Source organism: Osmerus eperlanus, chromosome 1 (assembly GCF_963692335.1).
Source record: "Osmerus eperlanus chromosome 1, fOsmEpe2.1, whole genome shotgun sequence".
Classification (NCBI taxonomy): domain Eukaryota; kingdom Metazoa; phylum Chordata; class Actinopteri; order Osmeriformes; family Osmeridae; genus Osmerus; species Osmerus eperlanus.
In genome coordinates this window covers 9536214-9560728 of record NC_085018.1, presented here as the reverse complement: position 1 = coordinate 9560728, position 24515 = coordinate 9536214, and the positions used below count along the sequence as shown (strand labels likewise).

Sequence of the window (24515 nt, the reverse complement as noted above, 5' to 3'; positions counted from 1 at the left end):
ATGAAAATGGATTGTGGGTACATTGACTCGGACATTGGTTAGGCCAGGTAGCTGACGGGATCTTCCAGCGCCATGCTGGAGCGCATGCGTACTTGGTATCTCATAATTTTGACTTGCCATAGTTCTTTCTGAGACTCGAACTGTTATGGTGAATATTGCTTGATCAGTCAGGCTGCTAGGGTGTACGCCACACATACTACACATAGTCGTACGACTACTAGGCTACTATAACTAACCCGTAAAACGTTACGGGTTTCGTTTTATGTTATAAAAACTATAGATATAGGCTAGTTCTTGGTAAATCGTACCAGTGTGATAACACAGTAGCCTACTAAATTAATAGGCCTATTAGAACTTCATGCACAGTGCCTTTTAATTTGGAAAAAAATATAAGGACAGTCATGTCCACAAATGTACAAAAAAATTTACTCCGAGTGTCAAAATATAGGAAAATAAATAAAGAATCTATTTTAAAACTATCTAAAAGTTAGCGACAATATAATTAGAGATCCCTCCGTCTAATTTACTTTCCCTGCAAGCCGCTGCACGTCACCAACATTTTCCCCCTCCGCCTCAGTTGGCACATCTTTGCCTGCTTGTCGACACTGTAGGAAACCAGTGGCGCTTTCGATATCGAGCAGCCTGCTGCACCTTTTGCGTGAAAGCGCACTTTTTGTCCTAGAGCTATTTCGTGCATCAGGGAGAATAGACAACCTGGACTGGTGTGGATATTGGTTAATTACCTCCGCCTAATGTGAATTTTCATAGACCACTTGAAACACGAACAAAAGCAATGGGAGCATTTGGTGTGATCATAGGGATTTTACATTATATGGGACTCTATCTTCAACTTAGCACCGCTTTCAAACCGATTGAACATGACGAAGTGGACAATCAGATATCTGGAAACGGTACGGTTTCTACAGTCGTCTAGTAATAATTGTCAATCATTGCTTTGACTTAAAATGAGGCTGAACAATGCCGAATAGTGTGACTGGGTGGGGTTAACTCTATTGTCTCGATGATGATGATTGCTGAGATTATGCCTTTCGATATAAAGTTGTGATATGTATATATCAAACTATTAGATGTTGAAGATAGGTTACCGCTGCCAGGTTGGATATTACAGGTATTTGATGTGGCCGCATAGTTATAATTGAGCTTTGAAGATTAGTTTAAGAACGTGGATATGGGGCTTTTTAATTTGCTAGGTGACTGAAAGATTTGTGTTTGAGATAATTTAGGTAACTTTTAGTTTCTACTTACAATTACATTTGAGCATAGCTCTTGTTTCATTTTAGTGCTCTATTGTAACCAGTTTATTATATAAACAAATCTCACTAGACTTTTCCTAAATCATAGGCTATATTAAAAAAGTTACACATACTGCATATCATTCATATCTGCATTTTCTGTTATTGGGTGTGCTTTGCCTTCGGCAAGGGCACAACCTTTGTTCTCTCACATATATATTATTGGGTGTGCTCAAGCCTTCGGCGAGAGCACAACCTTTGTTCTCTCACATATATATTATTATTTTTTATTTTTTTTATTTTTGCCCCCCTAAAACTCAGTCAATATTTGGCCTACATAGACAACGTAGGTGTCAAAAGTTTGGTAGCGATTGAGTTGCTTCTATTGGAATTTACGTTCCGTTGCATGGTTTAGGCTCAAGTTAAGTTTTTGTGGCGAAAAGTAATGCTAGCCACAGTCACTTACGTTACTAACGTCACTACATCACTAACGTCACGAAAACACGCGTGACTACCTTTGGCAGAACATTCGTTTCGCATCTGTTAACTTGGGGGATAGCTAGGCTAACTATAGCTTTACTGCAAGGCAGCTGCAGAAACGCCACAAGCACAGAGGCCAGGGTGATAACTATTTACTCATTTTACTTTGTGATATGACACACAATTGTGATGTGTAATGTACAGTATAAGCTCATATTATTGAGGAAGTACATCTACTTTCGGAAACAGTAGTCTACTATTTCACTGAAGTATTAGCATCATGACATTAGCCTGTGTTGCCCGGGCAACACATACTACAGTGGTCTATGATGTAGCGTTATCTGTTTTCAATCGTTAAAATAAACATTCCTCACATATACATTTTCGTTGTAGGATTTATTCTGACATTAGTAAACGATTTGTTGGTGAAATGACCATTACCTGTGGTTTCAAACCAGTGTAGCTCACTGCAACGCTGTAGCTTACGCGAGACACACTACAAAAACATCTACACTACAGTACACAGCTGTTTAGGAAGTCAAACGGCGATAGAACATGTTCGGCACTCCCCTTACTTAAATCAAAAGTCTAACTACTAACCTGAACTTCATTGCCACAGCCTAAACGTTGTCAATCTGTTCATGAAAATAATTAATTTCAGCTTAAACCGTACAACGGAACGTTAAATCCAATTCAACCAACGCAATCGCTACCAAGACGAACACAGCAGTGGTCTAGTACTGTACCGTAGTAGTACAATTTACCGGGGCAGCTTCTCCACACAGGGCTATATCGCATTTTGCGTTGTTACTGACAATGATCGCTACCAGTGAGCTTTTTATGAATGAGCGATTTTCCACTAAATAAATTTCAAGCTTATTTACGTTTTGGGGGGCATATTTTCAGTTAGCAGATGGTACTGTTTGAATCGCGATTCCATCTTCTACTGCCGGGTAACGTCGTAGAATAATCTTCAAAGGGGGTTCTTTATTAATGAATGAATGCAATGAGTAGGCTAAATGCCTGAAAATATCATGAGAAGGGAAAAACTTAAAATGACGTTTAAGTCATAGAGATTAGGTCAATTTTTACACCGGTCTGCCAAATGTATTTGTTTTGATTCAACGATGAGGCTGCCTCTTGCAGGGGAAATGAGAAGACATCTATTTCATTCTACACTTCACTCGTATTTTCAGTTGTAAATGAGCAGCAAAAAAAAATGCTTTTAAATCTATGTAATCTTTATAAATAATAAGTATGCATTTTTATATAAAATATACAGAAATATCAGTTGTAAAAATGTCATTCAAAAACGGACCCCTGTGCAACCGACGCAAGCAAGCACACCCTACAATTTCCCCAGAAATTGTACCCTCTCTAGTTAATGTATGTGATCTTGACAGATATATTAGGGTCAAGTTTTGGAACATATGTCTGGAGTAGTAATATCATTGTTGTTTGCTACCCCCTGTATGTGACAGATGTATAATGTAGTCCTAGACTACACTTGACTTCTTAATTTGAGTATCAATCATTGCAAAAGCATTGGCAAATACAATGTTTCCATTGTGCCTGGCATTGATGCCATTCATGCCATTCCACACCTGAATTAACATAACACATTTCCTGTTTCCAGCTGCCCATAAACAATAAACCAGTAGCTGATCTTAAATGCTAAATCAACACACAGCTCACTGCCAGTCAGCTTGCATATTAATGCTAAATGATGAGTCCTGGGGGATGCGGTCACACATTCATAGGCAGAGCTATACTGTAGTCAGTTTCTCCACAAACTAAACCTTTTAAAGCTATGAGCAAAAAAACATAAAATGCAAGCTTGTATTTCATGACTGAGAGAGACAGTTGTTCATGAGGCTCAGAAGATGTGTTGCATTCTTTATGAATCATTAATGCAACTCCACACATATGAAGTGCATCTTGTCTTTCAATGGCAATAGTTGTTTTTCATCTCATGACAATATACAGTTTTTTGGCACTTATAATTTTACTTCTGTTGTCTTTCGTGGGTGGTATTTGACTTTGAGTTTGCTGGATTTATTGTTCTCATTCACAGACAAAACAATGCAAGGGAAGAAAAAAATATGACGAGAATTCATGTTCCTGCAGTTATACATCCACTCTGTCCCCATTAAATTAGATGCAGGGGACAAAGTATGGTCCATAGACCATGTACCGTTTAAGCTAACTTTAGATTCATCTGACTAAGATTCATTTGATCTGCTTACCGCAATTGCTGGTGGTCAAGTGCACTGGTGGGGTGAGGGTTTAACCATTGTTTTCATTATTCAAAATCGAATGTTGTTCAGAACAGAACCTTACGAATTAGCTAGTATTTGTTGACAATCTCTACCCTGTGGCCACTACCCTGCCATACTGTTGTTGTTTTTTGTATGATCCCATCCTGCAGGCTTCAGTGAATTATATATCTTACTTGCTGTGCTTTATCACTGTATATTCACTGCTAGTCACAGGAGCTTTCTCTCCTTAGAATGTTAGCTTTGGCCTGATCAATATAAATGAGCGTGGCGTATATGGGCGGTGAATTGACTGCTTGGACTGGTTAGAAAATCAATTAGCACGCATAACTCCCAGAGGAAGTTAATTAAAATGAGGTTTAACTGCTGTGTTCCCTACCCTAATCCATGTCTTCACCTCAAAGTGTGTGTGTGTGTGTGTGTGTGTGGGGGGGGGGGGGGTTACATTCAGTCATTTAGCAGACGCTCTTATCCAGAGCGACTTACAGTAAGTACAGGGACATTCCCCCCGAGGCAAGTAGAGTGAAGTGCCTTGCCCAAGGACACAACGTCATTTGACACGGCCGGGAATCGAACCAGCAACCTTCTGATCACTATCCCGATTCCCTAACCGCTCAGCCACCTGACTCCCGGGTTATAGAAATGGGCTACTGTAGTCGTTTGAAATTCAAGATAAAAGGATGTACACTAGTCTTACTTCCTGGAAAAAAATATTTTGTTTCACTATTGGAGGAGACCATCTTTCTCGCCAGAATTGAGAGTGGCATCCTCTGAGGTTAAGTAATCCCCACGGGACTTTCTTTTTTTTTATCGGGAAAGACTGGTGGGTTGATAAATTGCCCAGGCGCAAGGGAGCTGTGCCTTCATGTAGAACACAGCGCTTGATGCGGTGTTCCAGAGAGTGCTTGTTAGATTCAGCTCAGGCTCGTTTATTTCCAACCCACAGATAAGTGCATTCAGCTGGGTTATCTCAGTCCCTTGCACCTTCTCCGGCTCAGTCGACGTGTAGGTCTTGTTCCGCCCACCTGTGCAGCTGGGCGGAACTTTGTATGGAACGTGTCAAAGCAAGGTGATCGGGTTGGGTAGAACAACACCTGTGTGTTGCTCGGTCTTTCACCCCCGACTTCCCTGGGTTTTGGCTGTGGCCTCGACCTGTCAGTCTCACAGAGGTGGGTCACGGAAGACTGCACAGGGCATGGAGAGATATAGCAAGGAGATAGCATCTGATTATGAGACCTTGTGTTTGTGTCGTCCTCTGCGCGTGCGACCAGCGATGTATAGCCGTGCCTGACACGAAGTGGGAAGTCACGCTGTTCATCGTGCTCATCAGACACCTTCCCCCCCTCCCCCCTCGCACCTCCAGCTCCCCGAATCCAAAATCCAGGCTGAGAACAGAATGTTGTCATTCTTGCCACTCGGACGGTTTCACCGTGTGATCGTTGTGCGTGGTGCTGCATCGGCAGTCTCCAGGTGTACACACGATTCATTAGCCTCCAAAGACTCACGGTTGCTCTGCCAGCCTTCTACTTGGTGTCACTTTAATGAGGATGGCCAGCCTAGGCAGTTTGCTTCTGCTTTCAATTTAACGGCTCTCACATTTGTAGGCAGGTCGACAGATTGGACGCTCTCGTTGGCACTCTGAAGGGCTGTGAAACAACCCTAGTGGGTGGGAGAAGCATAGTGCCAGGGCCGCTGAAATGATGTTCAGAGGACCAGCTCAGGAAACAAGAGAGGGATGAGTTAGTGTAGAGGAAATATAGAAACCATAATGAGTCGATCCACTCTTTTGACTTGAGAACAGTTGCCCACAAAGAATTGAAGAAGATATTGACTTCTGAGAACTCCAGTGTGTTCGTTTGACTTGATGGACAGAAATCCTTTAAGGTGAGTGCACAGTGTTTCAAAGCGCACGGTCAGTAACACAGAGTTAGCCTCCACTGGGGAGCAGTTTTTTGGGGGGTTCAAGAGTCAAATATGCAGACCATGCAGGTTCCAAAAGGACAAAATGCTGTTCCGACAGCTTACCGATTGAATGTGACTAAATAATAAGATAACAGCCAAGAAGATTGACACTGCAAATTAGACTGTGACTGCAATACTGGTGAGGAAATCAAAAGAAATGCATCCTGGCTTTGATCACTGGAAAAGAGTCTTCTCTGTGAATTGAGATCACAGGGAGCGTAAAGCGTAGAGGAATAGGTCGGCAGAATGTGACACTTAGCAGCGAGCCTGAGGGATTTAGCTTTGTGTGGGCCTTATCTCTTTCCATACACACCTTGGCTGGAGACTCCCTCACAGGGATAACCTCTGTGCGAGAGGGTCAGTTTGGCTCCAGACTCGGGTTTTGATGTGCAAAAGTGCTGAAGGACTTTTGCCACAGTTGAAGTGTGGTTTGATATTCTTTTTTTTATCAATCTTTTATCTTCCTTTACCTGTGGGGTGAGAAAACTAGTCAAAGGGGAAACGTTTGATGGTATTTTTTAACAAGCAAATTGAAGTTTAGAAAAGACCAACACGTTCAAACACACCTATCACAGCTTTAAGTATTTTGGTTAAGATCATCTTTAATATAATTTCTACTACCTATTACAGGTTTTATGCACAGTATAGGCATTGCCATAACAGCATTTTTTTAAGCAAGCAAGCCCATATCAAGTTCATCCAAGTGAAAGGCCTTGAAACTGCTTGGAGACACTTGAGATTCCATTACTAGTGTAATGAAAGCCCACGGAGACAGGAATGGCTGGATCCGAGCACAGAGCGCAGGGGTATTTATTATAACAAAAGAAAACAAAAGCAGATACAGGTCCAAAGACAATTTTTTTTACAAAGCACTGTTTCTAGAGATGTAGTTACTTCCAGAGAAGTACGAGTAGGTTTGGTGGAGTGGCAAACAGACAAACAATACCTCACAAAGGGCAGGGTGTGAACGAGCAGTTAAGGTAGTGGTAGTACGTGGCAGAGGGATAACAGGTGAGTGGAATTTGTAATCAGTACTCCGGGGACTGGGATCTGCTGTGAGGGGTGCATTCATGAAGTCCGGTGTTGGGGTTGCGTTTCCCAGCCTTGTGGAAAGGTTGCAGGAGAGGGGTGGGGACATGCCTCACAACTAGAAACTTAGATGCACTTCTTCCAAACCCCATGTCAATTCCATTGAAAGCATGCAGCCCAGAGAAAGCCATTCGGGGGAACTGGTTGATTATAGCAGATGGAGGCTCTTCTCTCCAGGGACATCTGATGGAGAAAAGTGACTTATCGGTTGAGCATTACCTTTCCGGCTACTTTGTGTCAACATGCGTCGCTACATCCAAGCGCAACACACTGACGGCAAGGAAGGCAGAATAGCCTCTGTGCCACCTTTCCCGAGGGCTATGAAAAATTCCCTCCCGAGGATGAGTATCAGCTGCAACAGCCAGACAGCTGCTCAGTTGATTTCCGGCCCATTCTTATTTCATTATTTTACCTTCCACCTTGAATACAGGCTGAAGGTCTCGCAAGCGAGTATTTCCCCCAGGACTATTTCTGCCTGCTCGACCCGCTTCTGCCTATAAACTGAATTGTCTGTTATTGACTTCTTTGTGAATTCCAAGACTATATATCTGTTTATCAGCATTATCATGTTTGTATGTATTTGGTTATGGACTGTCGACAGTAACTGTCTTCCACAGATATCCCTCGCTGGTGTGAGATTGAGGCCGTTTTTTCTTTGTTCACCCTTCAGGCACAGTGGTATTTCATCTGTTTTAGAAACCCTGTCACAACATCTTGCTTATTTGGATCCTTACTGAGCATTGATAATCAACTCTAGCCAATACAACAAACATTTCAAAGAAAACTTTTCACCAACTCAAACTAAACCCGACTCTATTCAAACCATTTAAGATGCACATTTGACAAAGTTATCTTTAAGTGGAATATGAATATGCTATTTTAGCATTTTCATAGGCAACAATCTACTCACGGTTTTAGAAAACATCCCCTTGGGCCTGCCCTCCTTATTAAACGCATTAATCAACGTAATGTAATTTTTACGCCCAGAACGCCCTATTTAAGAATTATTCACATTCACCTTGGGAGGTTGTGCAAAGATACACTAGCTTCTATTGCTATGCACACAAACTGTTAATATCTCTTTTCCTGTCTCTCCCCCCTCTGGACACGACTCAAATGGAAGCAATGAGTCAATGACCCTTTGATTTTGTGAGCTGTCACCTCAGGGCGGAACCTTTCATTTGAAAAATGTTTGTACTTAGCGGGGAGACGGATTTCTCTGCTGCTCCCAACCACGGTTGTTACATGATATCCTCAAAGCCATGTATCACTTGAAACGTCTCAGTATGTTTTGAAGTGTGGTAGTATGGCCTTCTTAAATCTCACCCCAGGAACTTCCAGATATCCATTGCTGAGTAGACACTGTTCGTAGTTTTTATTCATATAACAAACACAATGCAAGATGAGCAATTAATTGCACAAACTCCCAAATCCAGCAGGATATATCTTACAGGTATTTATTATTAGATCTTTACCTATACCAAGTGAATATCCACTACTTGATTTTACGTCGACTGTCAAATACTTGCCACGGCACAGCCTTTAAGCTGCACAGCTCTGTAACGACACTCAAAGGAAAAGAGATATAAATGGCCTAGTAACCATCCCCACTCCTTGTGGGACCAGAATGTGTTTGTGGGGTTTAAAAGAGAGACAGGTAGTAAAAAGGAGAGCTGCTAACTAAGAACAGGTGAAGAGAATGAGGGAAGAAAGGAATGATTGACAGATTTGTGCTGGTCTCTCAAGGGTGTGGGAAATTCTGAGCCCCAAATTCTTGTTTCCATCCTTTATCTTCAGTTAAAAATATGCACGCCCATGGTACACTCGCTTACACACACAGCTTTGGTGGCACACTTATTAATAACCATGCAATTCTCACACATACTAATTATGGTGCTGTGATTTCACCAGTTTCAAACACATGCTCCATTTGGAGAGAGAGAAGGAGGGAGGGTGAAAGAGACTGACAGATTGACCCCACCCTGGCATCTCAGGCTGAATTTATCCATCTAATTTCGCATTGGACTTGCCTGAAGGATGTGAGGGAAAGATATGGAAGGGGGACCTCTGGAGATTGAGCTGTATTTATTTTGTATTATATTTTATTTCCGCCCTTCTCTCTCCAAGTTTATTTGATTACCCCCCCACCCCATTCCCTTTTCATTTTTAATGAGGCCTCAGTCAGGAAAATAAGCAGAGCCCTGGTTATATCACAAAACTGGGAGTGGTATGGAGAAAAATGCCGTGTGTGCGGCAGGGTTGTTTAAAAATGCATGTGCTTGCATCTTCAAACGAGCATCTTCCTGCCACTGCCAGGAGAGGATTATGACAACAACGCTTTTATGAGTTTTGTTCTTGGAACTTGCAGAGTTGACCAAATTTGACTTGCATCTACTCAATAGCTGCATATACAAGTCAATTGAGCAGTAAACCAAATCAAAGATATTCAGCATAGCATAGCTTTTCAAGACTTATTCATGTTAAGGTTTATGTTGGTTCGAAATAGCAATTTTCCACCACTGATATTTTCCCTTGGGCTTTTTTTCAGCTGGAAATTTTCATCGAAGCTGACCGCCGTGTCCATCTTGTTGATTCAGCGTCAGGCCAAGGTTAGACGATTGATTTCCCACCTCGCTAATTTGATTTAAAGTCACAAACCTGTCGGATGTTTGCTGAGCAGTCCTGTCAGGACCTGACGTCTGCACAATGCACCCTAGGATACGCTCTGTTTGTCAACAAGTCATGTTTCATGGGCAGGTTGAGGAAGGCTGCCTGCATATTGAGCTGAAAAGGCAATTTGACAACTGTCAGATCGATAAGGCCAAAAGAGAGAGAGAGAGAGGCGGACTGCTTGTCCAGTCGAGTCATGATTTGCTGGTGGTAATGATTTGGGATGCATTCATGGGTGGAGGGGTGAGTGAGAGTGTGTGTGTGTGCTTGGTGTGAATGATGGGTTAAGATCAAGTGGCTTCGTACGTGCATTTCTGGCAGTAATGCTTTAAAAGACAATAGCCATCTATGGAGACCAACACGTTTGGCAATCCAGCAAATGGCAAGAAAACTCCAAATACTCACTGATACAATACTAATAGTTGTCTCCACCACTGCGTAGGCTAATCATGTCGCCCCTCAGATTTTTTATCGTATAAAGTAACAATGTCAATCTTGAAGATGGCATCAAAGATAGGCACTGTAAGTACCCCTCCCCCCTCATTTCCTTTGTTCCCTTCTCATGCTGCAAAAGCTAATTAGAGTTCCTCCCCTCTCCTCTTAGCAGAGAAGTTTGGGGTAGTGGGATAATTAACCCCGGAACGACACTTGCCCCTGCTGTGATAGTCCACGGTCAGCCTCGATGGCCTTGCTGTTCAGATATCCGCTCTCTGATCTGTGAAGATCCACCCTAATTGCCTCGACTGGCACTAAAAAAGAAGCTTTTTGCGTAAAATACATTTCAGGGTGTCCTCCATATGTTTTGTGTGACTAAATTGAGATTTTATGCTGTTGAAGTGGACATTGGATGTCTCCCCAGGTCAAAACCAGGTCATCGTTGCTAGTCTCTTCGCAAACTTTCTACTTTCAGTAGGTGTTCCGGTGCAGTATTCATTTCCAGTATCTACAAGGTCTACATATGCCAAAACGTATTCATGGAGTCTGTATGTGTCTTCCCAGTAATTACATTTGTGTCTCAACACCAACGGCTGAATGCACCATTGAGAAACCCTTTGTAGTATCCATTTATCCTCTGCCTCAGTTAGACGAAAAAAAGAAAATATCTAGCTGTTTTGAATATCTTTCTGGAAAGAAAATAAATAATGTAGGCAATAAATAAATATTTGCATGCCTTGGAAATTGTCCTGGAGCGCCTAACTAACTGGGGAGTTGCACATCCGATTGTTTTTATCAGCAAATGACCATTATTTACATTTATATTCATAAAAAGCCAGCAGATCTTTTGATGATAACCATTATCCTGATCATAACCATTCAGTAAGTGAGTAAAATGTAATTCCTCCAGTCCTTCATTAGACTGAATGCTATTCTAAGGCCTTGTAGAGTAGCACAGAAAACTGAACGAGCTCGGCTGGCCCTGAGCCCACAGTGTTAGCAACAAAAAGAGAGTGATAAAGAGAGAGCATCCAATAAACAACTGTGAAAAAAAGTTCAGATCACTGGTATAATGGTTCTTTTAAATGACTACTCCTTTCTAGGTTCATTTCTACATGTTAGCTCGTGCATTTGGGTGGTAAGAATAATGGAGCATTAAAGTTTGCCAGTCTACAAAGAACATGCAATACCCAAACTCAGGCATCAATCGGAATGGTGGATCCCACATAGAAGTGTAGAATTATCCTGGTGTTGCTTTTAACCTTAAAGCACTAACAGAGTAGATTGAAAAGCAGGTGTGAACAAAATGGTAGTTAACTCACTTGAGATACAGATTGGTTGCATTTTCCCAGTGATCCTTTGCATATTACCAGAAGGACAGAATCCTATGTAGCTCATCTGAGCCAACCAAACTCTGTATTTATCTGACTATATCCTTAGAAGTTACTTACGAACCTATAAATATAGATAACGGAACACATAAACAAGTGAACACTAAGGCCCAGTTTCCCAGACATGTATTTTATGTCTAGTCCTAAAGTAAGAGAAAGATTCAATGAAAGACTTAATTGAAAAAGGTTTTTGGTCGAGGACTAGGCTTAATCCATGTCTGAGAAACTGGGTCTAAGAGTCTCAAAGGCTTCAATCACATTTCCCTCGTCAAAAATGTTTGGAGAAGGAACTAACTAGGGAAAGTTTATTTTGCGCACAACCATCACTTTCTCTAGGTAGGCTAATCAAACTGATTATTTCCCACCCTGTCTGTGCTTCCCATCCTTTCTCCATCTGCCGAGGATAGGTTTTAAAATGTCTGCCTTTGATCTTTGAAAACAGCTATGGTTCCATGTTCTGGAGAATCTAGCTGGCAGCCTTTTTTTCTGTGAAGTGTATGTGTATGTGTGGGGCTGGAGGCTGGAGGCTAGAGGCTGGAAAGGGGAGAAGGGGTGTGGGGTGTGTGTGGGCTGTTCTGGGATTAGTGTGAGAGAATACATCAGAAGGTGTTGGGTACGGGAGGAGGTGGACACACACACACACACACATGAGTTGAGAGAGCGCACACACAATGAACCCCCTTGTAGCCTATACTGCATAGAACCCGAGTCCACGGACGTATACACACACAAACACACACACACACACACACACACACACACACACACTCAGGCTTAGTCACTAGGGACTTTGAACACCTGCCAGAGCCAGAAGGAATGTCTCCCGGAGCTCCGTTGTGCCACTGGGACTGTGAGAGCATCTCTGGGCTCCAGATAGACAGGGAGACAGAGCAGGTACTGCACACTCAGCGAGAGTGAGAGAGGGGGGGGGGTGAGGAAACGGAGAGAGAAGGTGGGCGCAATAAAAAGGAACGAGGGACAGAGGCGAGTTAGCTAAGAAAATTGGGGGGAAACGAAACCCAGAGACAAAGGTAGGACAGAGAAAAATAGGGGGAGGAAGAGGATGAAAAAGAAGGGTGGCAGAGATGGAAAACGTGAGCGAGAGAAATATGGAAGGGGGGGGGGAGAATGTATAACCATGAGTGAAAGTGGACTAAGAAAAGACCTCTTGGCCCCTTGAGAGGCGGATTGCATTTTAACAGCGCGGGAGAGAGGGTGTCAGAGTAGAAACTGTGGGGTGGACCGAGAGAATGAAATGATACACAGTAGGAGAGAGGGAACAGATTTGGAGAGACCGACAATGGAGAAAGAGAATTGAGCTGTAGGTTGGAGAGTTTCTGTCTGGCAGACTGGATAAAACAGCACAGGATTTACCTCCAAGCTTTTAAGACCATCCTCCTGTAGTTACGAATCCCTAAATTAAGAGTTACAGGACCCCCTACATCGCACAGCCCTTCATTTGACTTTTCCTTCAGGCTAACCTGAACCAAACAATGTTAACAAGTCTGTTTTTTATAAACACAAGCCCACATTTCCTCTTGTTTATCATTTATAACTTACTATATAATTAAATATGTAAACACGCTCCTCAACCATATGTATTCCATCTGCCTTGCGCAGCGTCAAACTTGACATTTCTTTATTGAAAGTGGTTGGACCGACGATAATGGGGCCCCCTGGCTAACTGCCAAAATGAGGAAGATAGCATTTCTAGGCATATCTTTATTGGATTTTAAAACCTGAATGTTATAATATTGGTGTATATCTACGTATGAAAGTACAATGCTGTTACATAACATTTTTAATTAGTATTATATCTACATTTTATTCAAATTCCTGACGAGCGTCGGAGATAACTGGACAATAATGGGACCGCTTACGCTACCCTCCTCCTCCATCATATTTTTATATCTTGCTCTCTTTCTCTTTGACAATGTTGTATGCTGTGTGCTGTAGTATTCAGTGAAAGAATGACACAGTTTGTGCCTAGTTTATACAAGCTATGTTTCTATCTTTGGAACAGCACACACAGTACTCCCCAAAAACAATATGTTAAATGAAAGAGGGTGCTAGAACACATTGTTCTTGCTCCCAAAATAAGATTTGGGGATGTTTGAATATTAATTTGTTGATACATTGGCTGAGATATTGGAACCAAAGACCGTACCTGGGTATTGTGTAACACCATATAACACTTATAATGTAAAGAGTTTGGTGTACTGCTCACCCAATTTGTTTTATCTTATTAAGAATGAAGCACAAAAAAAGAAGCAAATCTTTATTATATTATTTTTTGTGGATTCTATTCTATTGTATTCTTTCTATTCAACTATATTCTAGTTTGGAACAGTACTGACAACAGTAGCCTTGTTTAAATGGACGTATCTTTAGATAGGCCTGCAGTATGTCTAAAATGACAAGCGTATGTTTGGGTCATCCAACCCTGGTAAAGATTCACTCCAGTATTCAGAAGTTCACGTGAATGTGAAATAGTCTCACGAATCAGATGGGAAATGTGTAGTTCCTTCATAAATACAACAAAAAAGTATCCAATAGGTCAATACTGTCTGGCTCAAAATATTACTTTTAACATTGTTACTTTTAAGTGTAGGCCTGATTATGACATGCCAAATGCTCAAATGAATTAATTGTACATAAACAAATTATGAGCAGTGATTAAGCGATTCAGCGACTAAGCCATTTGTACTTTCACATTTTAATATAAAATCTGTATGAGACAAAAAATAAAGAATATATATAAATATATTTTTACTGACACATGGTCTAGGACCTAGCAGCATTTAATTCATGAATCAAACTTTTGAATAAAGCCTTTATCATGTTCTTCATTCTCCCCCAAAAGGGCTGACACAAACTTCTGTCCCACTTCTTAGTAATTAACTAAAATAAATAGAGGCAAATTAGACTTTCCCCATACCTATGAGAAGACATGCTAAAATCTCCTGTTGAGATGCACATGTTCTCAGACATAGGGCTATTAGCTGTTGGGTTTCTTATCATCAGCACTGATGGTGATCTACTTCCTTTACATTGTGGCTGCGTTCAGATACCCATATTACCATATTGCCTGTAATATGCCTTGAAAAAGATTTTGCAAGCCCTATGTCTCAATACATAGTGGGCCCTATATCTAATACAGTACACCAAAAATAGCAGGATGTCCTACCACATCCGGTAGCATTTTGCAGTGTGCGAGCAAGCATAAACTAGTTGAAATTGTCTGCCGGCAGTTCTTTATTGTCGGGAGCACATCATTGTCTCGCCGATAGAAACACTATGCAACTCTTGTGAAAAGGGATGGTATTTTCAGTAGCTAGGCTCAAGTGGCTGCCTTCTGGAAAGAAAGAAAAAAGAGCTTCTGAAGACCTAAAGATTTGAAAGAATCAGTTTTAAACCAAACTGAACTGAAACCAAACTCAGGTGTTGCCCCTCCCCAAATCCGATTTCGAGGCAGGGTCAGTAATGTTGTTGAGATGCACGTTTTGTCATGTTTGCTGAAATGATCCTAAATAATTACATCTAAAGGTTTGTCAGTAAAATGAAATGTATCCATTATCTGTAGGAGTCACAGGACTGTAATAAACAGACTGATCATTTCACGAATGCAAAGATTGGATAGGCTTGTCGTTCTACCTACCTCCTGGCAGTAGTCAGGCAGCACGTTTATGTGTTTTGGGGTAGTGGCTTTGAAGGGAGGGGTTGGGATATTTAGGTTTGAATTCTTCGAACTCAAGCCAAAATGATAAAACTTACATCTAACCCATGTCAAAGGAGGCAAATATATTTAAATACATGTACCACACAAACACCATGTCACATGCATTCATTTTGTTCCAGTGATTCCCAAGCAGACAATGTAACAGAGCTATTGTTCCTAAGAAGCTACACAATTCCAAAACTGGCTGTTGTACTCCAGAACTTAAGGTATCAGTTAAATTGCTCATGATGGAGTGTGGTTGACATTTGCCTAACCCAAGACACACTTTAGCAGATCAAATTGATCAAAATAGTAGTAGGAATGTTTTACAATAAGGATAAGGCATATAATATGCCTCAGGTCTTAGGTATTGAATTGTTCACTGCCATGGAACAGAAGCATAACATACCATAATTGATATTCCCCCACTGTACTCATGGCTGTGTTTGCAGGCAAACAGTCTCATTGAAAGACTTTTAACATGCTATCAGTGGCTACAGTAACAGAGAGAGAGATATGATGTGTTTCCTGCCTCAGCACTGTTATGGGGAGTGTTGTTCCTGTCACTCTCTGTGCTTCTTTCCCCCCTCAGTACCCCTCTCACAAATGAGGCCGCTGCCTGGCAGAGTGCGGTGAACCATTGAGGGCACCACTCCGGGGAACTTAGTCAGGCGCTGTTGACCCATCGCCCACCCCACCCCCCCTTTCCTCTTCCTCTTCCTCTTCCTCTGCTCCATCCCCTCTTCCCTCCGTTCTTCCATGGCCATCACCCTGGGGCTCTGCGCCACAGACCCACAGGCATGGTGGAATATCAATTACATATTTGGGATCTTTCTCTCCTCTCCTCATCAGGCTTAAAGATCCCCAAGTCTTTTTTCTTTTTTATCAGCAGGGGTTCCCTGAAAGAGGATTATTTAAATAACAGAGATTGAGAATAGAGCTCAGAGCTGTCTCCATTTACTTCCGAATCACCTTTGATATTCTCTGTGATGCTTTAAAGGAGTAGTTCATCCAAAACATCAAAGTCACACACAGACTGTGTTTCGTCAGTTTGACCATTGTCATCTTAAAGCATCAAAGATCAGGCATCAATCTATTTTTGGGGGATATTTATTCAGTGTACATGCCCACACACTGCATTTACAAGGCTGGTAGCAGCCTTTATATCTAAAAGCTGAATGTAATAACAATTAAACCAGTGGGGTTGGAGTCATGCTGATATCCTCCTTTCATTTCCTGTTGAGAATATGAGGTCTATTGAACTGACATGACTTATAAGATAACAATGATCTCTCGGCTTTTTCAGATGATATCTAGTCCTGGTATGTGATATACTGATATGTCCTGATATGTGTTGCTTATTGTTTTAGAATATATGGACTCTGAATAGTGTAACCTAAATGCTTGAAAAACGGTTTTGTGTTCATTGACAGTCAAGTCGGGAATAGCCTGATAAACGTTAAGCTTAAAAACTTCCCTCACAGCACTACTTTTGAGAAGGCATTACCAAGTTTTTCATCTCAAATAATTAAACCCTGCACTACCCCAGAGCATAATACAGCTTCTGACAATAATTCTCTATTGTTAAGTACATAGTCCTATCAAATCTATACTGAGGAAAAGAGAAGGACCTTTGTGATATGACTGTGGAAATCAATGGGGTGTGATAACTTTACAACCTCCTACAGTGTGACCTCTGGTCTAGGTTTTACACGACGTCAAGCAACCACAAAATGTACCAACCATGCACATCATTTCACAATTCATTAACTTCATCATTTGTTGTGAATAAAAATGATTCATGCAATACTAGACAAGCACACTGCCTTTGGATGAAATTGCCTGTTATATGATCATCTGTGGATCCAGAGAGCTGCATGTACTGTTAGGCCTAAGGGTTTCCCTCAGCTGTCACTGTGTGCTCATGTACCTCTCTGTAAAGACAAAGTAATCTCCATTTCCAGATGTTGAAACCAAGCTGTCGCGAGACAGTGTGACAAGGTCAGGTTTTGTTTACTACCTAGTTGCTGGTAGCAACATGTCAAATTTGGCTTTTAAATAGAAAAATAATGCGTTCCATACTCAAATGTAGGATACAGTATAGGATACAAAATAGACCGGAATATATATATCCGGATCCATGTATATATATAGACACAGTTCCGAACTACACAGCTCACTAATGCTTTGTTCTTCAACTTGATAATCTTCCATGTGCCAGTTATCCTAATTGTTTCAGTATCTCTTCTTGAGGCTTCTTCCTCAAACACCTCGGCGAACTACGCTTCTTCTGACTCTTCAGTGTGTAAACAAAGCACCATCCATTTCTTTATCTCTGCTAGACTCCTCTCAGGCCGGACATGCGGACGGACTAACTCCGTGGTGGCATTGTCATAAAAGGGATTAAGGACAAATTAGCAATGTGTTTTAAGGAGGCTGGTTAAGAGGATTTAGACAGCGGTTCTTTAATGGCTGCCGGATGTGCAGGGATAGATAAGGGGATATGGAGAAGCTGATGTCTCCATTCTAACCTCGTCTACTTCAGTCCCACAGTGGGATTAGAGAGGACGGCAACCAAGTGACACTGACTCAGCTGAAATGCCTCACATGAGAAACTGACAGTGAAGGACAGTGCTGGAGCAATATATGCAGTGTGGGACTTTTTATGGATTGAAAGAATTTAGGGTCATCCAGAGTATGCTAACTGTTTTTGTGTGGATGTGTAAAGTATTTACTTTTCTGAAGACAAAGCTCTACTTTAACTCATGGACAAAGGATTGAGAGCTTGATCCTCCCTAAAACGTTTACAGAATTGAATACTGGCCTATGAAAGACAGAATGTGTCAAAAGATGATACTAGTCAAGTGCCTACAATCCACAAGTCAGAGTTTCAACAATTGGTGGGAGCAGGCATCAGTTATCTTATCATTCGGTTTGAGATTGGACCCTTCTGAATTGAAGATGTATTTTTTTTCACCCACCTATCACTCTTATCACGTCATCCGCTCAGTCAAATTCTCTCCACCTCCGAAGCAAAAGACCCAAATTCCGCAATGGTTGTCATGTCAACAATGTGCTTTTGACTGCTCTCTCCCCTGGTATGTTTTCTTCAACCCATCAGCCTTTTTGATCTTTTCTCTCTCTCTCTCTCTCTCTCTCTCTCTCTCTCTCTCTCTCTCTCTCTCTCTCTCTCTCTCTCTCTCTCTCTCTCTCTCTCTCTCTCTCACAGCTCTCTTCACAGAGGTCCCGCATGACATTACGACACAGAGTGGACAGGATGTGGAGATGGCCTGTTCATTTCGAGGCGCCGGCTCTCCCTCCTACTCCCTAGAGATCCAGTGGTGGTACATCAGGAACCATCGAGATTGGCCCCAGAAGCCTGCCTGGACCACCAATCAGGTGAGCTGTTGGGAAACACATGACGTGCAGGGTCATATTGGGGGTGCTCTTGAGTGACAGTCAGTCGCACTTGCATCAGTTTGTTTCTTGTCTTGTGAGAGAGTTATTATTTAGGGCTTTGTTTGATTCTGTCGTTTCAAGTCTTTGGTTAACCATTTGCAAGATTTTAATGGCAGATGTCGGTCAATCTCATAAACTGTAATCGTAGTTTCAGCAAACACTTTACTGTGTCTGCTTCTGAAATTGAAGTCACCATCCTGAATCCATTTATCTTTGAAGAAGGAAGGCTGCAGCATTTTCTTATCGCCATAGTACTCCACAAAGAGACTTGTTACACTTCTGTGGACAGGACTGAATGGCCCAAATCTACATTAGCTTAACAGTCCAATACAGCAGGTAGAGGAAATACAACATTAGCGGTAGCACCAGGCCCTCGGGCAGTGGAAAGGAATGGATAATTGCTGATTAGCATTCTTAGCGCTGTGGGAGCAGGTTGCCTCTTCCCCAAAGAGGAGGAATACAGAGCCCCCTGTTGAGCTTCTAGACACTATAATTGGCACTGAGGAAAAAATAGATTTTCAAAACCTGTTTTATGCATAATTCATGCCTATGCCCAAAAGAATACCTTACCCTACACGGCCACACACACAAACTTAGACACACTCATGCAACACAACCTCTCAGTGCCCAGAAATATCTCCTAGCTACAGCAGACACAACAACAGAGATATTATACAAGCTTGAATTTGTTTGTTGACCACAACGGCAAAGCATAGCTGCTGGAGAACAGGAGCTGCTTTTCAAACTTCTGTCATGTAGGTTGTGTAATCCAATACCAGAAGGTAAGATGATTCTAGTGGGTAGTTGTTTACCTGTATGTGTTGATTCCTTCTAGGTGGTGCCCATGGAAGAATTGTCAAAGGATGCTACTAAAATAAGTGTGAGTGGTTTGCCTGTCAACTGTCTATTAGGTTATAAACTATCTAAAAGGCTGAGGAAAACTAATCTATTAACACAGCTTACTCTTGACACAGTAATTATAACTAAATGCCTGCACTAATGTGCACCATGTGCTCAATACGCTTTTAATTAACATTTGATACATTTCTAATGAACTTTGTTAAATTTTTGTAATGAATGGTACAAATACTGCGTGCGTAATGAATTGGTTTTCCAACTTGAATGCAATTTGCCTATTAATGTAATTCGCTTCTAGGTGGTGAAGGTGGCAGGGAGCAACATCTCCCATAAGCTTCGTCTCTCCAGCGTCAAGCCGTCAGACGAGGGGACGTACGAATGTCGCGTTATCGACTTCAGCAGCTCTGTGGCACAGCACCACCGGGTCCGGGCCTACCTCCAGGTGGAGGCCGAACGAAGCCAGGGTCACGGGTCGGCGGACACCCAGGCTCAGGAGCACCGGCACAAGGGACAAGGGAGCCCGGTACACCCCCACCAAACAGAGGCTCGGGAACTGAAGAGGCGATCGGCCGATGACAGCAACACTGACTGCACTGAGAGCTGTGTTCTTTAGAGAGCTGTGGGTGCTTTAACACAGTTTTGTAGGGGAGATGAAGAGTGCATGTTCCCGATAATCTTAAGAAGGATGGTTATTCTAAACATCTGGAGAGGCCAGGATGAGAAAAAAAAAATACACCTGAACCCTTTTTCCTCCAGTTCAGTGCTTATTTATTAATACGTTTGTCTGTCCGTTATTTATGGTTGAATTGTCAAAGGCAACTGAGGGCGTGGTGGTGTTCTCTGTGTTAATAATGTAATGTTATTTATCATAGTTTTGAGTTACTGTTTTTTGTTGTTCTGGCCTTTGCTGGCCGGAGAATGAGTAAGTGGTTGTGAGATCAGGTTGCTTGGCTGATCTGCACGGGCCGGGGAATTGTCTTGGCAGACAGCACATGGGGGGAAAACTCCTTGTGGGTGATAGAATGTAAAGAAGTATGTGATTCTGTCACAGCACCTTGAAAATATGCTTTGTTTTCGGTGACATAATGCTTTCAAATGCTTAATTTGTAAAGGGTCTTTTGTCAAAACACAGGCCTATGCCAAAAGGCTGTAGAGCTTTGTTGTAAATGCTTTCTAAAGGAGAATGAATGAATACAGTTTAGTTCCATCTTTGTGAAAGTCGTCCTTTGTTTCATGTATTTTGTTTTGATGTTTTGAAAGACAAAAGATCTGTAAAATGGTGTACCTTTCTAAAACACATCTAGAATGTTCAACGAAATCCAAGCGTATGCCTTCATTGCATTCAACAACTTGTATACTGTCTTCACACTGTACACTTACCTTTCCTATCAGCACTATGAACACAATGTATTTAGTGCTAATTAACCAAATGAGTCATAGAACACAACAAACAAGTATGTTAATCCTTGCTTTATGTTAATGTATTCTAAACTAGCTTTGGGGCTTAGCCACTGTTTTTCATTGAACTAAACTATACAGTATATCATGTTTCTCTTCTTGACTGTTTGTTCTATTATCTAACTGCTACTGTTTAATATATATTCTGTTAAATACATTAATTTGGTGGGAAAATATCTTTGGTCTTTTTTTGGTGAGCATTTTGTCAGTCTACAAAGGACTGTTTTTTGATGTATAAATCTGTCTGTCAGATACCAAAAAAGACACTGAGGCGTCCTTGCTGTTCCAATTCAGTTGGATCTGAAAAGGCAGTGTGTTCTTGTAAAAGAGTAGAGTTCTTGAAAGGCATGTTAGGGAGTTATGTACTACAGTGTTACTGTCTTGTTCACTGTGAAACAGGTTGAAAAGGTTCTGCAGAAGTTGTATGACTCATCCGCAATAGTTTATGCATGTAGCTTTCTGCTCATGCCACAGTGCTAAAACAACTTCGAATATTTCGTATTTTCAACATAGTCAATAGATTAAATTACGGCTGCAGGATATTCTTTGATTCTAAACACTAAATACTCAAAAGTAAACCTGAGCAATCTTCCAGTGATCTGGTAAAGATTCGAATCCTCTGAGATTTTTACACAGAGTAACCATGTATAAGTGGACAATATTGTAAATGAACCCTGTGAAGGACTTGTGTCACACTCACTTCTCATCACAGTTTTAGGACCTGACACTTCTCACCTCTTCCTTTAACTCCACATCAATAATGGTAATAATGTTCAATAGCATACAGGAAGGGAGGTTGATGTCCAAACGCTCCAACCTACCGGAGTCTAGATGGATCTGAAGTTTGTGTGTGCGGGGGTGGTGGGGGGGGCGTTATGATTCAAGGGGCTTCAACTCTCCCCCTAGTCATTGTCCACATGGGTTAAATACAGAATTGAAATCTTAGTCAAAGTATCTTGGTGACCACCACTGTGTCTGGTGAAGAACATCGCTGCTCAGTGCAACGTCAAGTACAACAAGTTGGAGGAAGGCAGTGCACCCCCCACCCCCCCCAATCCATTTACAAATCAAAGGTAAGAACATACTTTCTGCACACAACCTGCAACTAACTTAACTGTTTTCTCAAATTTACAACACAGACACACTTCTTGTCAGTAAAATAATACTGAACCACAGTATCTGAGAGTAGAAGCTGAAAGTGCATAGCTCACCTTGCTGCTCGTTTGTTCTTAGTTTTTAGGTATGTAGTGTTACACTGCTGCCACCTATAGTCCTGTCAAGGAAGTCTTAAGAACTTGCACAAGTCTTTCTGAACCAGCAGAGGTCCCCCATAGCCAACTCATCATTGGATTCAGCAATAAAAAGAAAAATGTAACAGTCAATTACTTTGCAGTGATTACTGATCTATCAGTATTGGGAATGTGAAATAATGTACTGCTATGACTGGCTACAGCCAATCCTGTCACCTCAGATCAGTGGTTTATCAAACGAAGGAAGGAAGGTGATCAGTGGGTTGTTATCCTCTTCAACAAACACACACAAAGAGGCCCTCATCACGGTCTATGGCTCCTCCTGTACCCTGCAATTTCACACTAGTATGTAACGTCGAACAAGTAACACCAAGCAAATGCCATCTTAGCACAACTAGGTCAGTGTGGTACTTTTCAGCATATCTGCAAATGCCCGGGGGTAGAGAAGAATTGATAATGCAGTTCAGCTGCTGGAAGAGTATCACACTAAAAAAGGACATGCTGAAGGCAAGTCAGCCATCTCACGGCTTTCGTTAAACACTAACACCTGCATTTTTTCTTACAAAGTATGTATCCAAACAATGGATCTGGCTTTACCACTACATCATTGACTTTCTCCGTAATACAAAGGTAAATCGACACAGTTCCAAAGAACCAGATTGAATGAGAGACCATATGCAACCATAAGGAGAAACCTTGCATCCATGTGTTTAGAATGCATTTGTTCATTTCCCCCCCGTGGATTTAATTTACTGCAGCTGCGAAAGTGGAATGTGTTGGTTAGCGAATCACTCACATGGTTTGGGGTTATTCAATTTAACAGGCTGGGCTTTGGAATATGGAAGAATGCCTGTACACCTCACCATACTAGTGTGTACACAACCACTACAAACTACAATATTACCAGTATCAAGAGCCCCCAGGTAAATTAATCTACTGTAGTTATATTTCTTTGAAATAATTCTATTATGATACAACCTAGCAAAACCATCTGTTCATTGGGTGTAGTGTTCTGTTCAGAACGAGTGCTTGGTGTATTTAGAATGATGTTGAGTTTAACTTAGAGCAAAAGCTGATCATAAATGTACAGTTTCTTTCTTATAGATATCTTGGGTGTAGCATACCGCAAACAGCCACAACATGGAAAATAACGAAATAATGTTATCATAGGACCCTCATCTATACATTTACATTTAGCAGACGCTCTTATCCAGAGCGACTTACAGTAAGTACAGGGACATTCCCCCCGAAGCAAGTAGGGTGAAGTGCCTTGCCCAAGGACACAACGTCATCGGACGCGGACAGGAATCGAACCAACAACCATCTGATTAATAGCCCGTTTCCCTAACCGCTCAGCCATCTGACCCCCCTATCTATAGACTCCACATCTATAGATATGTGATGAGGGTTTTTGGTGTGAATGCTGCCACCATAAAACCACTGACTAGTGGATCCTGTTGACAGAAGACAGAATATCTTTGACTTTCGTATTACTAATAGATTTATCCACCAAGGGCAGGTAGTGACTGCAACGTTAGACATTTTCCTCATGAACATACATGTTCCATACATTCTTTAATGATGTACTAATAACAGACAGACTCACTTCCTCCGGGGGTGTGTCTCACTAGTTTCTACCTGTGCTAGGCCATTTCACTTCAGTTGTAAAAATAAATCATCACCTACTGCCAAAATCTTACCTCACTCACAGGGATCATTCACTATTTGTTATTCTTAATTGTCAAGAATGTTGAATGGGAAACTTATGACAATTTCTCTTGACAGAAGTTCATAGTATGCACAAATGATAACAACCTCTATTTTGTTGCATTGCCAAACTACTGTCTTCGATACAGTAATTGCATTGGTATGAATGGAAATATAGCTGAAAGCCAAAAAAATTTTATTGCAAAGACAATTTGTAAGTATAAAACATTTTAATGTTCTTAGTTTCCAAAATATGAAAGAAGTACAACATGAACATGAGGGATACTTTGTCATTAAAAAAAATACTTGGGTGAATACATGGATTTAAGTACAAAACTATACACAAATACATGAATCTATAAGAAAAACATTTTGGGTTATGTATCTATTAAAAACTGTTGGTAGTCTCCAGTGTTGTCACAGTTACTTTAAAAAAGTAATCTGATTACTGATTACTCCTTTAAAAAGTAACTTAGTTACTTTACAGATCACTTGATTTTAAAAGTAGC

General features: G+C 41.4%; 1 protein-coding gene across 1 annotated transcript; it reads left to right on the top strand.

The window, feature by feature from the left end:
* The first annotated feature begins 589 nt into the window (after positions 1–589).
* vstm2l (V-set and transmembrane domain containing 2 like) lies at positions 590–20375 on the top strand. The gene is made up of 4 exons (XM_062466354.1): positions 590–911; positions 18504–18673; positions 19569–19613; positions 19890–20375. The coding sequence occupies exons 1-4, from the start codon at positions 794–796 to the stop codon at positions 20202–20204; spliced, it is 648 nt and encodes a 215-aa protein (XP_062322338.1). The 5' UTR covers positions 590–793; the 3' UTR covers positions 20205–20375.
* The last annotated feature ends 4140 nt before the right edge of the window (positions 20376–24515 follow it).

Coding starts and splice junctions, on each gene's coding strand:
- vstm2l (XM_062466354.1), top strand. CDS start 794: ATGGGAGCATTTGGTGTGATCATAGGGATTTTACATTATATGGGACTC. Junction 18,674..19,568: donor CTGCCTGGACCACCAATCAG/GTGAGCTGTTGG, acceptor GATTCCTTCTAG/GTGGTGCCCATGGAAGAATT. Junction 19,614..19,889: donor AGGATGCTACTAAAATAAGT/GTGAGTGGTTTG, acceptor ATTCGCTTCTAG/GTGGTGAAGGTGGCAGGGAG.